General features: G+C 42.5%; 1 protein-coding gene across 1 annotated transcript; it reads right to left on the bottom strand.

The window, feature by feature from the left end:
* Window positions 1-289: 289 nt before the first annotated feature.
* Window positions 290-12,254, bottom strand: ca4a (carbonic anhydrase IV a). Its single transcript, XM_023832951.2, has 9 exons — window positions 12,061-12,254; window positions 11,561-11,771; window positions 4,568-4,612; window positions 4,226-4,393; window positions 2,908-3,053; window positions 2,545-2,637; window positions 2,368-2,434; window positions 2,010-2,173; window positions 290-1,870 (listed from the first exon to the last, which is right to left on the bottom strand). Exons 2-9 carry the CDS (start codon window positions 11,619-11,621, stop codon window positions 1,691-1,693), a joined length of 924 nt encoding a protein of 307 aa, XP_023688719.2. The 5' UTR covers window positions 11,622-11,771; window positions 12,061-12,254; the 3' UTR covers window positions 290-1,690.
* Window positions 12,255-18,236: the final 5,982 nt, after the last annotated feature.

Genomic DNA, 18,236 nt, shown 5'->3' with positions numbered 1-18,236 from the left:
ATGCGGCGGTGACAGAAGTGCCAGGAGTAGCAATGGTTCATACTGGATAGTTTGTGATCATCTTGGGCTATTGCAGGGGTGGGCAATTACCCAGAAAGGGCCATTGTATATGTCGATTTTCACTGCAACGCCCTAATTATATCACTAATTAGAGGACTGACCTAAAGGTTATTCCAAAAACCTGCATACACACCGGCCCTTCATGGATTGCCCACCCCTGGGCTATTGTGTAGCATGAATGTAAGCATAAACCAGCAAACTGGACAAAACAGAAGGGGAACAAAATATGTAACAGTCATCTTGTGTTTAATTTTTTTCCAGGGAGGATGATGTCAAAACATATCATTGTTTTCTCCATACATTTGTCATATGGCTTAATAATGGTAACATATCGTATATATGTGATCACACAAAATACAAGCAACAAAGTCTGAATAGCCACTTTGGCCAGAAAGATGTCATGGTGAAGACGAGTGATGAACAAATATGTCCCTTTAAATTCACTTGATTTTCCTTCAGTATTTTCCACCATGAAATATCTGTTGACTTCAAACCATGAAATAGCTCTATAAATGTTAAGGTATTGATAAGCACATATACTGTATACATGTGTATGCTCACTGTACACGGTACATGAATTGATAAGGCACCATAGCATGTATCCTCTCTTTATAAAATGAATGTGTGAATCTCAACAGCCAGATGAGTTATTGCCCCATCCTGCGTTGGTATCAAGGTATCTATCAAAACTAATAATGTATTTGGACAAGGCTTGGAATCACCTTCCATTCAACACTGACATAAGCCACATACTGTAGTCGACGCTTCTCCAGTCTAGTTGAACTCAACACACTGACACTTGTCTTACTTGAAGTCTCTACCGAAGCTTTTACCAGAGACGGTTCAGTGTTTCTGGGGATGTGTGTGGTTTGATGGAGTGTTGCGACTCTAGACGTTCTCAAGTGTGCCTTTAAGCAGTCCTGGGAAGTGTTGAACCAGATGAATACAGCCAGCTAGCCTGGCACTGGGGACAGTCCTTTCCAAGCTGGGTGTGTGTGTAGCATTTCCCATAATGCAGCTGGCTTCCTGTGCCACTCACCCAGGGCTTAACCCAATCAGAGGATAACACTGCAATGCAGCGCGTCCCCTTAGAGTGTATGTGTGAAACAGCACTAGTAACGATTCCGCACCAGCGTCAGGGAGTTACATGCAGGCCAAATATCCGAACAGTAGCGTTCATCATGCATTGTGCGCAAGCTGTGTCAGCCCCTGTGATGCATGTGATAGGTCCCAGCCAGACCAGCACTTAATGGGTGTACAGATGCATCGAAGTTTGTTCCGTTTTCTAGCTGTAGAAGTCTCACCTGTGGCTTCACATGCTTGGCGAGTGCTAGGTTTCAACATTGACATTAAAAGTTCTTGCAGAAATCAATCCACTGTCCATTTATCAACGATTACAATGTCAGGTGGGTTTAAAATCAGCAAATGCCTTGCAGTGAAGGCTACTGAAATAATATGGCATAGTGCAGTTTACAGTGTTCACAGCGTCTTCCTGATAATGGTGAATTGATTTATTTATTGATACAATGCTTCTGAATCATTCCGCACTTTGGGTTGGAATAGCTGTGAACGAGACGAGGCCATTGGTCTCCTTCTCTGTGCCCATCACTGGAACAGCGGGTGGCGCCGTTTAGCCAGACTGTGAGAGTGTGATGGAGACCAAGACTGTGGCCGCCAGGAGCGCAGCGCTGGCCAAAACCGCATCGCTTCCGGACCGGTATACCTTCCGTGAATTAAGGGGCTGCACCGATCTGTAATTGTACGTCAAAGGGTTGCCATCTTGAAACTTCAGCTTGGAGAACTCGCTGAGCTGAAAGAGAGCAATAAAATTCACAGGTGGCAACATGAGGTTGTGCCAACATGAGGTTGTGGCAACATGAGGTTGTGGCAACATGAGGTTGTGGCATCGCGCAGGACGCTTCGACGAGGCCCCCCATCGCAAGCTGTACCTGGCTGATGCTGATTGGGATGGTGCTCTCAAAAACAGTCCAGACCACAGATTCTGCACAATTGGGGGTGGTCAGGGAACCCTGATAGCGGAAGTAATTGGTCAGGGTCTCTTGTGGTGGAATGACAGAGGCCAGCGTCATGTTGGGTATCGTTGTGTTAGCACCTGGAGACACAGCAGACGACAAAACAGATGATAAGAGAATGAAGGTGGGGTCTAAGAAAGCTACTACTCATGCATCATCATGTCGAGCTTCACAAACATCAGGTGGAGAGTTGTTTTGGAAGTGGGATGATCCGGAACAGACAACACACATTAAAAAAATGGCCCAGACAAGATAATTAGCTATAATTACTGACCTGCTTCAATGATCTTGTTCAGGGCACTAGATATCGGGTCATAGTTCCTGTTATTGTTGACTGACATCTGCAAGACACACACACCCCTTAAGAGTTACTCGTTAAGGAACGACCAAGCCCGTGACCACACTGCAGACAGTGAGCCAAAGGTAACACTACTGAGAGTGAATTTGTAACCTCATAGAAAAATCCCAGCACCGCCAGGCCAGTGGGGTCCCTCAGAGCTTCAGCCAGGCTGGTATACTGCTGCTTAATGTGGACAATATGAAGCTGTGGGCGACACAGTGAGCAAGAAGTAGAAACCAGCAAACACTGCAAAATAAACCCCAAAACGCAAGAAAATCACACTAAACGATACACAAAAAGGACACAACTGCTTCTGGAAGATTGTGTTAGGTTATGTATCATGTCGTGGCTATAAGTCCCCACCGTTTCTGTCATGGGCACTGTGGATCAGCTGACATGAGGATGGGCAGCTACAGTGTGCAGGTGCTATGAATCCCCCTGCTGGTGGAAGGTGGTATTACACACATCCCATACCTCCATGGGATACTGCTCGCCGTCCACAGTGTGCTCCGACCCAGGACTTCCATTCTTGCCCCAGTGCAAATGGAACTGCACCGCCCTGTAAAACGTCTTCAGCTTCCCACCACTGATCAAGGGCCCATGAGGGATGTTTACCTGCACTGAAAGCAAATTAAATACTTCTGAGTATCATCCTCTGAAATGTTTAATTCATGGCGGTGCAGTGATTAGCACTGTTGTCGCACACTTCTGGGACCTGGGTCAAGTCTCCGCCAAGCTTCCACATGTGTGGAGTTGGCATGTTCTCCCCATGTCATCAGGGGGTTTCCTCTGGGTGCTCTGGTTTTCCCCCACAGTCCGAAAACATGCTGAGGCTAATTGGAGTTCTCAAATTGCCTATAGGTGTGCATGTGCGAGTGGCTGGTGTGTGAGTGTGCCCTGCGATGGGTTGGTGCCCCATCCTGGGTTGTTCCCTGCCTTGTGCCCTGCGATGGGTTGGTGCCCCATCCTGGGTTGTTCCCTGCCTTGTGCCCTGCGATGGGTTGGTGCCCCATCCTGGGTTGTTCCCTGTCTTGTGCCCTGCGATGGGTTGGTGCCCCATCCTGGGTTGTTCCCTGCCTTGTGCCCTGCGATGGGTTGGTGCCCCATCCTGGGTTGTTCCCTGTCTTGTGCCCTGCGATGGGTTGGTGCCCCATCCTGGGTTGTTCCCTGCCTTGTGCCCTGCGATGGGTTGGTGCCCCATCCTGGGTTGTTCCCTGCCTTGTGCCCTGCGATGGGTTGGTGCCCCATCCTGGGTTGTTCCCTGCCTTGTGCCCTGCGATGGGTTGGTGCCCCATCCTGGGTTGTTCCCTGCCTTGTGCCTTGCGATGGGTTGGTGCCCCATCCTGGGTTATTCCCTGCCTTGCGCCCATAGCCTTGTCTGGAGACTGCAGACCCCCCATGACACTGAATAGGACAAGTGGTTTCAGATAATGGATGGATGGATAGATGTTTAATTCATACTAATCTTTAATTTTGGGGATAGTATCATGTTTCGGCATCCAGTGTTAAGCATAAAAACACATTTCCCAAATACTAAGTCTGACTTTACTTAGTGCCGGGAGCAAGTTCTTCAACAGTTAAAATCCTCAGATCTGAGAATCAAAGACAAATTAGGGTATTAAGTGGTCTTATGAGATAAGTAAACGGTTTAATACAAAGATGAGTAGACTGTTACCCAGCAGTTTGTTGACTTACCATATGACATTATTTTCAGCAGATACTTTTATATATAAAGTGATGTTATACAAACAGTTCTTGCATTTTCATGTTTAACTGGTGCACGGGGACTTACCAGATTTCCCGCTATTTCTTATGTTCCACGAGTGGGATTCCTGGTACTTTATTAATTGGATGGGGGTTAGGTCCGGGTCCTGTTCGGTCTTCCTTGTCACGATGTTGATGGGGGACTGAGACAGTCCGTTGCACTCAGAATGACTCATGTTGGACCAGAACTCTGGGCCTGCGGGGATCAATGATGTGACCCATGGGAAGAGCATGATAAGTGGTGTCTCACGATACGTGTTTCTGTCCCAAATAAGTGCTGATGAAGGAAAAGGAAATCCAAAGAGCGAGTCGACATTACGGAGCTCCTTTCTGATGATTTATATCAGTTCACGATGGAAGGCGGTCCCACCTGTGCAGGTGCTCGTGCAGGACATCTCTGAGTTGTAACACCAGGCTGAAAACAGAAACGGAGCAGTTAGCCGATTGAAACCGTTTGCAACAACGTCAGTCCCACTGCGATGAAAAATCACTTTCAGCTGTTTTATAAAATTGTTCCCCATATTTTGTGCAAAGCCTGACACACATATATTGGAATTAATTTTCTGACAGTATGCAATAATGCTTAAATGCGTTTAAAGAAAGAATGACGAACGGTGCATAAAAAGACTGGCATTCTTGGATAAATGACCTGTATCGCAGCAAACAAATTTGTCATCTTTGACAACTTTGACAACTTTAAGGTTATGCTGATGTTTCTTAAAAAGATCACCTTACCAAAGCAAACAACTGTCACGCCCTGCTCGTCCGATCCTCCCATGTGTCACGCCCCCTTGCTACCTCGTGTGGAATCCCGGCACGGAAGGGTGCCAGGGTGCTTGGGGATGCCATACTGCAGGTCCCCAAGTTCCCTAAAAAGGCGGCGCCCACTGCTGAGGTGCAAACCCCGGCTCTGCCCCCCCGAGGTTCCTGTGCCGGCGGTTCCTGCTCCGCCCCCCCTTGTTTCCTGTGCTGGCGGTTCCTACTCCACCCCCCCGTGGTTCCTGTGCCAGCATTTCCTGCTCCACCACTGGGTCCCCGTCTCTCAGTCTTCCGGAGAGGAAGAGGACACCTGTGCCGGGGTCGAGTCCCACCCGCCCAGCCCTCTGGCTTGCCTTTGGTCCCCCTGCCTTTGGCTCAGCGGTCACCTGCAGGTCCTCCGGCTCCTGCTCGGCGGTTGCCTGCGGTCCCCCTGGCTCCTGCTCGGTGGTTGCCTATGGTTCCCCCTGCAGTGCCTCGTCGGTCGCCTGCACCTTCGCCTGCCATGGCCTCGGCTCCCTCCTCCAGTGTCCTGTTCTCCTCCCTCTTTGCCTCCTCCGCCAGTCCCTCCACCTTCCTTCTCGCCCTCTTTGCAGTCACCGAGGGTCCCTTCTGCTCCGGCCTCGTGATCGCCTGTTACCCCTGCAGCTCCTGCCTTCTGCCTGCTGGGGTTCCCTCCTGCTCCCTGTTTTCCCCCCGCCCTTTGCTTCCTTGCCCCCTGTGTTTGCTCCCCGTCCCTATTTCTGCCTTTCTTCCCTCCTGCTGTTGTTCCCGCCCTTGGTGTCCCTCTTCATGTCTGCGTTTGTTCAGTTGTTATCTGGGTTCTTGTCTTGTTTGTCCTTTGTGTAGTTGCTGTTCCCTGTGTCCTGTTGATGGTCTTCCTTTTCTTTCCCCAGGTCCTGTGGTGTCCCCGGTTTTGTCCCTCCGGTCCCTTTGGGGGGGGTTCTGTCACGCCCTGCTCATCTGATCCTTCTGTGTGCCATGCCCCCTCGCTACCTCATGTGGAATCCCTGTATTTACCAGCTGTTTCTCCTTGTTGTTGATTAGTCCATTGTATTTAAGTCTGCGTTAGGTATGTTTTCCCCATTCCGGTCATTAACATTGTGTGAAGTTGTTTCATGTTTCTGAGTGTTTTCGACCTGAATAAATCCCACGTTACCCGACTCCATGGCTTATGTCCTGCTTCCCCGGTCCGTGCCATGGCAACCATAACACCATCAAAGAAATTAGCCATAAAAAAACCTGCTAGAAACCTTTCAGAAAACAGCTATTTTTAGGAATTAGGCCAAACAAGCTAGTTTCTTTACTGCAGCCCTCTGACATTTCCTTCTGTAGGCCATGATAACGGGTACAGAAAATAAACACATTCAGTGAGAAGCTGAGAAAATAGAATCGCCCCACTGGATACTCAGTTGATACTCAGTCCACCGACTCCACTGGCTGTCCAGCATCTCAAGATTGTCACTTTGTTCCTGCCGTCCTCAAGCCAAAGTTTACAAACACCAGACCTCCTAATTTTCTACAACAAATCTATGAAATACTCATCCATCCTGCTCAGGGTCACAGGGCAGGGGGGCAGGGCTCACCCTGGACGGGATGCCATACACACACTCATAGAGTACAGGCAATTCAGGGACGCAACTCAGCCTAACCACGTGTCTTTAGGCTGTGGAAGAAAATCCAAGTACCTAGGAGGGACCTGCTCAATAGAGCATGCAAACTGTGCACAGACACACACACACACACTAACACACATAAACACACACACACACAAAGACAGATTTGTAATTATATCTTTGTGGGGACTATTCACTTCTATGGGGAAAACTCTAATCCCAACATGACGACCTTAACCCAGCCTTAACCTTAACCATAAGTAACCAAACAAAATACAAGAGTTTTGTGATTTTTACTTTTTTGATCGCAATCACAGATTTGTATAAAATTGAGGCTATCCTTGTGGGGACTGCAAAAATGTCCCCCACAATGTGAACAGTTACTTTTTTATCACATTGTGGGGAAATCTGGTCCTCACAATGTAATAATTACAAACACACACACACACACAAAGCCATTATATATAATTAATAATAATAAGTAATATATTCTGCCAACCCATCCTGGGTTATTCCCTGCCTTGCGCCCATAGCTCACAGGATACGTTCAGAATCCCTGCAGCCCTGCATAGGTATAGTGGTTGGATGGATGCAGTATGTTTAGTATATCCATCTTTGACATGTCACCTGAACTTTCTTGTTTCAGTACTTTCAGTCCTGCAGCTCACAGCCGTTCTTAGTCCCTGTCTCCTGTTCTGAACACACAGCCAACATGAATTTCACCCAGAAAATACTGTTCCTGGTGCCCAGGGGTGTCGGAAATGAGGGGGGTGGGGGGGACAAAATCATATTGGAATACTTTTGGGTTTTGTGATCGCCTCCTTACAAATAAGTACTATGGTATTATCATCAAAGTAATAGCACAGTAGTATCACTATGGTAAAACCACTTGAATTTGGACACCTACTGGTATATAGCATACTACATTAAGCTTTTTTGTATTGCACCATGGTAATAATATGTTTTTAAATATGCTATACAATGGTAAGCTAAGTTTATTTTTAATAGTATTTTACGTAATGTTTATGTAGTATTGTAATAATATAGCATTGAAATTAGATATAATTACAGTAAATGTACCATGCATGAAATGTATGTTTTGACACTTTAACAGTTTAATAGCTAGGTGCATCAAACCAGTTAACCACTTAAGTGTTTCAATGGCAAAACTGGAGGAGACATTATTACCAAAACACATGTTCAAAAAACCAGAAATAACAATGTTCACATTTTAAAATTGTGTCTTTATCTGAAATGGTGCAAATAAAATGCAACACCATTTCTGCAAGTTGCTTAGGTGAAATTCCCAGATTCCATCACCAAATCCAGTACAAGTGAAATCATCACAGTCCAATGTTTACAATACAGATACTTTTTTGTATCTATATTACATGTGCTCGTTGGCAATATTATGAGTACCAAGTACCATAGTAACAATAGAGGCTGGAAATAAATAACATAGGACATAACAGAATCCTATAATACCAGAACAAAGTATCGTAGTATAACATAAAATACTGCTCAAATATACTAGGTGCATATACCACATGTATATTATCGTACCCTAAATGTACCATGCACAAAATAGAAAAACAGTGAAAGTAAAATCCAGTACAACCATACTAACATGATTAAACCTTTTCTTTCTTATCACCACAAATCTACCTGAAATCGGGTTATTTTGTATTTCAAAGGATGTAACATTTCTTATTTTTAACAGCTCACTCGAGCCTATTTAAAAGTTCATCAAGTATTATTATTATTATTGTTATTATTCCACCCATTCGTGAATTGGATGTTTGTTTTATATAGTTTGGGGTTCAATATTATTATTAAGGGTCCAAAGCACGAAGTTTTTGTTAGGATTATTAATTATTATTATTGTTGTTGTTGTTATTGCCAGTATCAGCCTTAGCTGATGTGGCGCCCTAGGCAAGCATCAGTGCCGGCGCCCCTGTCCGAGGCAATGTGAAGTTGGGTGGCAAGTCGGCACCATTTATGCCGCCCATAGGATTGACCGGCCCTGATTATTGTTGTAGTTGTTGATGATCCATGAAAGGAAATTTTCTTCATATACAGGCTAAAGTTAGGCTGAGTGTACGAACAGAAAGTGAGTTACACGGCAGGAGTCAACGATGTACAGCCTGTATATCAGGCTGCTCTGTGGGACATCAAATAAAAACTGAAGTACGCAGCCAAATTTGGGACATTCACATAAATTTAACTGAGATCTTCACCATTTGCTACGAATGAATTTTCGAAATTAATTTTCTCTTTCGGAAGATCGTAAGTTTTCTTCTTCCAGATACATGTCGATAACGAAAAGACTCCTGGGGCATCGAAACGTTACCGCCCAACAGCCGCTTTAGCCTATCTATGCTGCGAGCGTAGAGATGGATCAATTATGCAAGTATTACGCTCTTACCCATAAATTATGCCGATGCAGGTAAATGTGCTAAAAATATACAGCTGTCTTCCTCGGCGCGTTTTAATACTGTGTGCATCACAGTACATCGGTGATATAACGAAGCGAGTGTGGCGCGACCGGATCGTACCACATGTACAGTTAAGACTTTGGCAACAACAACATCAGACCATTTGCGTAAACCGGGTTTAAATTCTTCATTTTATAGGCCTATATACTCTACAATAATTTCCATGGACATAACCCAAACTATTGAAACCATAGCCATTACCCAGCCCTAACCTTAAATAAGCAAACAAGACTTTTAGCTATTTTAGTTTTTCGATTGCATTCAGATATTTAAAAAATTGAGTTGTGACCTGAAAATGTCTTCAGAACGCAAAAAGTATGGTAATTAAGTATTGTGTAAAAGGGACATTTGGCAAAATGGGACAGATAAACGTTGCGGTTAATATATGTGTTTAGTAATAGCCTAATAGCTTTTTTTATTTTCTATCCTATACAGTGTTCAAGGGGCTTTAATGTATTCAGAATGGTATCAAGTTGGGATTCAAGACACTGAGATGAATTTTCCAGAAAGCAAATTCAGGTGTCCCGATTTAACAATACTCACCCTATCGGGTACCCACAATGTACTGCAGTAAATACAAAACCACACAGTTGTTTGAAGGATCGTCTTTGTTATGCAACTTGGCAGCCAGCATCTTCCTCAAAGAATAATGTTTTAAGAACACACACTAGCATATGCGGATAACAGTTAATTGTTATTCGTTTTGAGACGTTATTTGCGGTTCTGGAGACTTTACGTTACGTAACGGTTACAGTTTTTAATATTGCAAAGACCAGCAGGTGTATATAAGCCTATATGACGGTAATATGTTTATGCAGACTAGCAAGGACGAAGGAGGGGAGGTAACGTAAGAATGTGATCTAAGGTGTATATTTATTGCTGCAATGTGTGTGTGTGTGTGTGTGTGTGTGTGTGTGTGTACAGGGCTTAATTTGTAAATCAGAAGTTGCCGGAACGCGTACAAAACACGGTGCATAGGTATACTCAAATGCCCACTTGCTTAACTGTGAGGCTTACATGTCTCAATTTCAAATCATTTTTATGATATAAATGTGGCAATAATTTCAGATTATGTTAGACTCCTTTGTACAAGACGCAAATGCCCACATCACCACATAACTGTGGGGCTTCCAGTGAGCAATACATTTCTCAACAGGTCTAACATATATACAAAAACACTAAGCACTTCGCTTCACATACCTCACAGAATGGCACTAATTACAAAAATATCACTAGAGAGATACATGCTTGCCGTCTCTAACTGTCTAATAGACCCCACACCAGAAATACCGTCCCGGTTTTCCTGCTCCCTGTTTCGGTTTTTACAGCCTCCGTCTGAGGCAGTTCTATGGCACCCAAAGAGGTTTTCCAGTCTCCCAGTTTTTTAAGAACAAAGCTGAACTGGGCGGCCAGCTCTCACGCATCTGGCGTGACAGTCACGCTTCCAGACTCTCACGCAAGAAATCGATATTATTCCATTGTAAGCCTGTAATTAGCTACATGAAAACCCTACACACTATTTACAAGCTAATAAAGCTTTTACATACATGTGAATGCGTGTGCATGTGTAAGAAAATCTCACGGCAGCCCGCTGGCCCCCGCTGTAATGCAGTGAGGGAGAGATGTATTACGGTTAGGATTATTGTTAGGAAACATGCGAGATGAAGGACGGATAGAGGTGCCGCTTCTTCCGTGCACATGCCGTGAAGTTGGGGTGCCATACACTGAGCACCGTGCACGCTGTAACACCCCTCAGACCCCATGGTGACACACGGGCATTATTATTAGATGTTAATATAATTTTCCGTCAACACATTCGATCTTCGTTTCCTGCACGTTGAATATGCAGTAACGTAATATCGGGCCTGACGTGGAGACGCCGCGGTGCCTTTTCCAGGTTCACTTCCGAAAACGGTTCCCGTGTCTGACTAACGTGTTGAATATCTGAACTACTTATACAGCAACTTACCTCACCCCGACCCCCTTTCTGACTAAATAATGAGCACATAACCGCTAAGGTAAGGTAACGCTCTTAACTCATCATATTACGCTGGCAGAACCTGTACTGCAATTCGCAAATGTCGTGAATATAAACGAATGAATGAATATCTAGATTAAAAAGCTTAGTTTGTAAAGCGACGCATATCTGAAAACCTAATCTTAACACCATGCGCATTATACAAAATAAACACTACAGAGTAATAAACAAAATATGTCTTGCTTTCTATACATGACACTTACCCGGGCTTAAATAAAATACATTTTCTATGATATCGAATATTAGTATATGTAGGACCTATTTTATAACATTAATTGGTTTATCTTCTTGGATGCGTTCCCTGTATAATAAGTTATATATTCTTTACAGGTATACATGTAGGTTATTCTACATATTGCAGAACACATTTTGCGGTATCGTTCCTGTATACATAAGAAAATATTCTAATTGTCAAACTGTTAAACCGTTAGTATATGATAATTTAAATTTCCACTCACCTGCATCGGTACGGCTCTTTAAAAACGAGGCAAGCAAAAGTGAAAAAAAGTGTGCCTTCATTATTGTATGTCTTTCGGTGGCCGGAATGGTAAGACAAGGGGGTTCTTCTGGAGTGCGATCACATTCCCACGAAGGGTCTTATAGCCTGTCTATCACTAAGATTCGGAACTGGGAAACAATAGCCCCTCCCATTTCTACTAAATACCTGCACTGAAAAAGCACATGATCAAATATGTCATTTACATGGTTCCTTTAGGGCCCTGCTTCTGAGAACTAGATCCAAGAGTAATCACAGCAATGGTTTATAGAGTGATTTATAGAAGGGGCTTGATTCACCAGATCACTGGAAAAAGGTTAAAACACCTGCACTATAAATCAATAAAATGTTTTGTGACGCTCAGTGAGAGAACGGAACAGTTTTTTTTTAACGAAATCTGTAGATCGCAAAATGCCCGTTACTTAACGCTTAACATGATACGGTGATTACTGTCCAGCATACCTCCACCATGGGCCCCCTGATATTTACTCCAGGCGAACCAGTCCCGCGACCCTGACCGGGCTATGCTGTTAGAAGATGGATGGACAGATAGACATACTGAAGTCCCTTGTTACTTAACAGTTACTTAACAAGATACGGTAATTACTGACTAGCATAACTCCAACTTATAGGCTCCAGTGACCAGGATAAGCAGTTGAAAGATGAATGGATGGATAACGCCGAAATAACCGCTTTGAGTACAGAGACATGTCTGCCCCCTAGAGGCAACGCGAGGTACATTAGCTTCCTATACATTCCGTGCTACTTTCTCTCGATGCTGAAAACCCGTTGTACTGATCTGTGAGGGTGCTTTGTGATAGAGGGAAAAAACGTTTTCTTAAGAAATGGTATCGTGTTTAATCTTTTTTTAAAAAGCCCGATTGTTTGAACATTGAGAACCAGGAAACAAGCTGTTTGACTCTTATCTGGATACCCAATAGAAATTCTTTTCAGGATATACTGACCTTAGGGCAGCCAAACAACGTTATATATTAAGCTTTTGAACTGAGAGCCATGTATAGCTTGGCAGTTCTGCAACTTAATACCTTTGTACTACTAATTTCTAAAAACAGGACGATTTGTTCAGAGGAAGAGCGATGGAGTCTCCCATGCTGTGATGAGGAACTACATGCATGGGTGCAGCTTGGGCCCCATGAAAGCACATCACACCAGGCCCCCAGCCCAGACCAATACAATTATGTCCCAGATTTGTTAGGGCCCCAGTGGCTGGGGGGCCCTTGGAATCATTATAGTGTCCCCCTCCCCTACATGGGTACCAGAAGTCTTCTGATGTTTAGACATACATTAACCATTGTTTTATATACATAAACCCTATTCAGCCACTTCTGTATAATCAGTTATGGAAAGTGAGGATTATATAATGCATCCAGCCAACATCTGAAATCATATTTCATGACAAAGCCAGCCCCATATGCCACCTTTACACTCCCTTCTTGCTGCAGGGTAACTCTTGTCATGCATTTCCCTTAAAATTGTCATATGGTGAGTTTACTGTCAATTTTCTATGTCTGAAGGTTTTCCCTTTAAAGCATTACTGTCACCTTCCCAGAACCCCCCCCCCACCCCGGCAGACACTCAAATCACAATGAACTCACTGGTGTGCGCATTTACTTGTGATGTACTTACATGTTTTGAGTTTAGCATTTGAATCTGTGATACACGATCAAATAACTAAACTGAAGTTGTAGTTATAAAACTGGACCTTCGATTTTCAGTGGAATTCAGTTTATGAAACGGAGAACTGCTTTCAGAGAAAATTTGTAAAATGCATTCGTTTCAGTGCTTCGTTGGCCATTAAAAAGACCGAAGACTGAGAGCACAAAAGCTTCATTCTGACAGCCATCAAGGTGCAGCTCGGAAACTGACAAACACATCAAACAGTCTGCAAACTGTCCCCCGCCAGATGGTACCAGAATAAAATAAATCAATTTTAATAATAAAACCTTGGTGCCAATTCAAAATTTCATAGAAATGGGCTGTGAGCAGAAAGCAGAGTATCTCACCCCCCTGACATCATGCTCTATGCTATATAGGATGTGTGTGTGCATCCTATGGAATGACATTCTCTTACTTAGCAAAAAATATCCAAGAACAGAATCATGGTCACAGTTTTACCGTAGGATCCACGTGTCATATTAATTTTGAGCATAGTGTAACATATCGACCGATCATTTAACAGAAAGTTCTTTAAGTAAATTTTTGCAAAGAAATGCAGTCTGATACTTAACATATCAATGTTCTTAGATTACTTTTTATTCTATATTTAATTGCATCGCATTTAATAGCTGTCTTTGTCTACAGCAAGGTTTTGGCTACGCTGTATCACCCTGAAGTATACCGCCAGTATGTTTACAGTGCCGTGCTAACAATGCAGCAAGTAGCTGCTTCCTGATTTAGGAAGCGGAAACTCCTCGTTTGGTGGGTGAAAAGCAAAAGCCGATATCAGTCAGCTGTGCGTCTGTAGACTGGCTCAAGTTTCCCCGGTAAGACTGGTCCAACCCTCAGGATTTAATCATTTATTTTAAAAAGTCAAGCCGCTGTGGTAAACTCGGTATGTATATCCAGTGCATCCAGAAAACAATGTCTGCAGAGTGAGCAGAGGCCAGATAGAATTTTGGCAACATACTATGTGTAGAGATACTCTGTGTAAAGATACAGATTGCGGAAACATAGTCCTGTTACTGATTGATCAATAAAACATTAATTAAGTGAATTTGGGCAGGAAAATCAATTATTTAACACTCTGAAAGGCTGATAGAAATATACATCATTCAAAAGTTCACTGGATTTTATGCTGCATCTGAAATAAATAGATGGGAATCAATAAAACATACACTGTAAATATTATGTAATTAGGCTGTTTGCAAAAAGAGGAGGCTGGGGGGAGGGCGCAAAGTTTGGCACCAGAGCAACGCAAATACGCACATAGAAAGCAAATGTCATCGTGAAATCAAGCGAAATCTGTGACATTTCAGGTAAGATTTAGGTCCAGGAAAACGATGATGCGTTAAACCTGCTACGGAAAACCATACGCTTCTTCTTTTTTTTTTTTTTGAAAAAGGGCGACACCTTGTGGTTAAATAACTAAAAGACGGTACGTAAAGTGAAATTCAGGACAGCTGCTTGAACTGTGCACAGGTGCATTTCTTGACGTCCTCTCATCTTGTGTATACCCGCACCATTGGCATAAAGAGACGCCACCCAATAATGTAAGGACACACCGCATTAATGATACATCAGAATAGCCCCACGTCATTGCTCACTGTACAGCACTTTATATGCTGTGCTGTCCAGAAGTCATGGGCAAGTAAAGGAAACGTTTAAAGCTGTTTATTTGGGCAGTAATGTATATTTGCTCAGAAAAAAAAAAAAAATATTAGCGAATATACAAATTAAGGACAACACAATGAAAATTTCTTCTTTTTTCCAAAAGCTCACTGATATGTTGTTGGACGGCTAGATGATCACCGCTTCAGTTCCCAAGTCTCTGCTCAGGGGCGCCCCAGCCATTCCAAGTATTCGTTAGATTTCACCACGGCTCACTAACTTTTTCCAGTCAATCAATAAATTAAATGAGCAATTCATTAGTCAAACAAGCTAGGGGCAGTGGTCGAGTCAAAAAATTATGCGAGTGCATTGGATGGTCGCTCCAAATACTGGGGCGACTTTAGGAGAGGTTTTGGAATGGCTAAGCTGACACACTTTGACAGATATAATATCATAGTTTTACATCAAAATGAAAATGATATAAACATATATATTTTTGACATAACACCCACACACAATGCATGTGTGTGTATATGTGTGTGACCTAGTGAATGTGATGTAAGAATTTGATAGATCTTATTACTACTTCATATCGGTTTTAATTTTGAGACAACTTGCCCCAATTATGAAGCAACAGTGCTATGTGGAACTGGAAGTAAAGGGGGGCTGCAGAAGACACTTGTCTTTTGAACATAGTAAGTATTTGTCAAAACTTTTTCAAACTTCACAAACTTCACAGACATTGTATGGCTAAAGATAAAAAGAATTCTAATTTTGGGACATATCGCAACAAAAATATAAAAAAAAGCAGTGAAGGACAGCTTCAGATACGTGATCTTATTACTCTAATAACAAGTGTTTGACATCTTTTCAACCTTTGCGGACACATTGTAATGGTGAAGATCTGGACCTGTTCAAATTTTGAGACAAATCTCTCCAGAACTGAAACATTGCAGATTAGTAGCAGCAAAGGTCGCGGTGACTGCAGAAGACGCCTGACAAAATAACACTTTGGCCTCATTACTCCATTTCCTCTATTTGATATTTGATGAATCATAGTATCACTTCACAAGACATCATACGGATGAAAATCTACACCTGATACACCCGAGACAAATTGCTCCAAAATGAAAGCAGCAACACTAGGTGGCAGCAGAGGGTGGAAATGGAAGCTGCAGAAGCCATCTTGCACACACTGTAAATGTGAAGTAGGGATGGGTCTATATTGCTACTGCTGATTTTTATTTTTTCCCCCCCAATTAAATTTGATCCAATGCCAAGGTTGGTATTGCTAATGCCTATATTTGATGCCAATCCAACCCTGATGGTAAAATTTGCCAAGTGGGGGTGGGTTGGGGGGCGGTGGGGAGTGGTGACAATAAGATTTGCCATGCTGGTGGGCCAATCATTCCATAGTGTCTGGGCACCTGAAAGCCCCCCCCCCCCCCCCATGGGTGGCCCAATTATCAGGTCAAAAAAATGTTATTTTAACATGAAACATTCAGATTGAAGCAATCATTTCAGTACTAATCCACACATCCTTAACGTGAAGGTATTTATCTTTTCCAAACTTCACTAGAACATTATATAGGTCAGTACTTCTCAAACTGGGAGTGTGAGATGATTTTCTGAATATTCTAAAATAACGTCTATATTGCTTCTTTTGTTGTCAGCCGCCCCGTTCGGCAAATGTTACTGGTAGCAGTTCGGTACTTGCTGACATAATTCATCATGTGGAACGCTGCTAAATTTATTGTATGGAAATTTAATTAGAGTTGGACTTTCAATAAGGATTTTGAGAGATGGTGAGTGTGTTGGTTAGGCTTAGAGAGTATTACAGAACTATTGTTGATATATTACACTGTTTTTGTTTGGCAAAATTTAACGTGTACGAACCACCCCCCATGTGGATAGTATAATGGCATGAAAAATGTTATATTAAATTCCAAATTTTAAATGTTAATACACAACTTTTTTGTTTGCTTCAGTTCTCACAAGTTCTGGTACACTAAATACAGGAATGTACATATCTGGTAAGCAAGTACGCATCCACTGTAAAAAGCAGTATATGTGGCAATTTCTTGTCGTAGCAGTGCAAATGCATAATTATTTTATGTCCATTTGTGCCGTTATGACAATAAATCACTGTGCATTTTAGTCTTTATGCAACAAAAGATGTACAAATTAGCAACATGAAGGTTAAAATGCAAACAAGTCCAATCCTTGGAGGCCCCACCTCACAACACACAGGACTTAAAGGATCTTGGTCCCAGATGACATAGCACACCATCAGAGGTCTTGTGGAGCCAGTATCTCGATGGGTCAGAGCTGTTTTGGCAGCATGAGGGGGACCAACACGATATTAGGTTTAAATGTTATGGCTGATTGGAGTAAATGATATTTTAAGACAAGATTAAGAATCAGTTAACCACCTAATCGCAGTCATTGTGCAAATTGTCATGCAAGTGAAATGGTAATTAATGAATTAGTCTAGTTCCAGGTGTGTGCTATGACTAGAACTCCGAGCATTCAGGTTTATCGGCTTTCACATTTCCAGTTGACCCACTCAGTAATTGTAGAGGATGGAGGTTAGAGTAGGAGTAGGGATTAGATGGGCATTGAGGGTGACAGACCTGTCTGGGGGATATATTGCTGTCGCCCAAAAGCATCTTTTCTAGTATCTTTTCCCCAAATATTTGTTAATACTGCCTAATATTCTGTTTTTTCAGGACTGTATTTGTGAACCATGTACTTTTAAATCTTGTTTGCACTGTGTGTACTATCCTCGCACCTTTTCTGTTTTGCACTTTATGTGTGTTTGTCTGTGCTCTATTTGCTCGCTGCTGTACACACAATAATTTCCCCCTGGGATCAATAAAAAAAAAATTCTAAAAGTGTGCAATATTTTTTTTTAATTATATAAAGTATTTTGCTATGTTGCTCTTTCAACATTTTCATTTTGTTTCTGGTGTTGCAGATTAAACAATGTTAGTAAGACACCACTTGGATGAAACAGAACCTATAATTTAACTTGAATGCTTGAATGAATGCATTTAAAGTTGCATTACAAACTTTTGTCATTTCAAATCCACTACCTTGCCTTAATTCATCTTAAGCATGTAATTTTTCACAATTGATTTACTTACAAACCATTTAACAGATAATTTTAATAAATGAGTATTGTTATAGAGCATTCAGTAGCCACAATTCCAACATTCTAAAAGAATCACTTAAATAAATGAAAACATCTCCTCAGATGGGTCAAATCCCTGATATATATCTGTTTATTTAACCCATGGGATTTAACATTTACAGTGCATTTCTTTACAACAATAATTCACTAGGTGACA

Source organism: Paramormyrops kingsleyae, chromosome 6, assembly GCF_048594095.1.
Source record: "Paramormyrops kingsleyae isolate MSU_618 chromosome 6, PKINGS_0.4, whole genome shotgun sequence".
In the NCBI taxonomy this organism is placed as follows: Eukaryota; Metazoa; Chordata; class Actinopteri; order Osteoglossiformes; family Mormyridae; genus Paramormyrops; species Paramormyrops kingsleyae.
The sequence above is the reverse complement of the archived record's forward strand: the minus strand, read 5'-3'. Positions and strand labels throughout refer to the sequence as shown.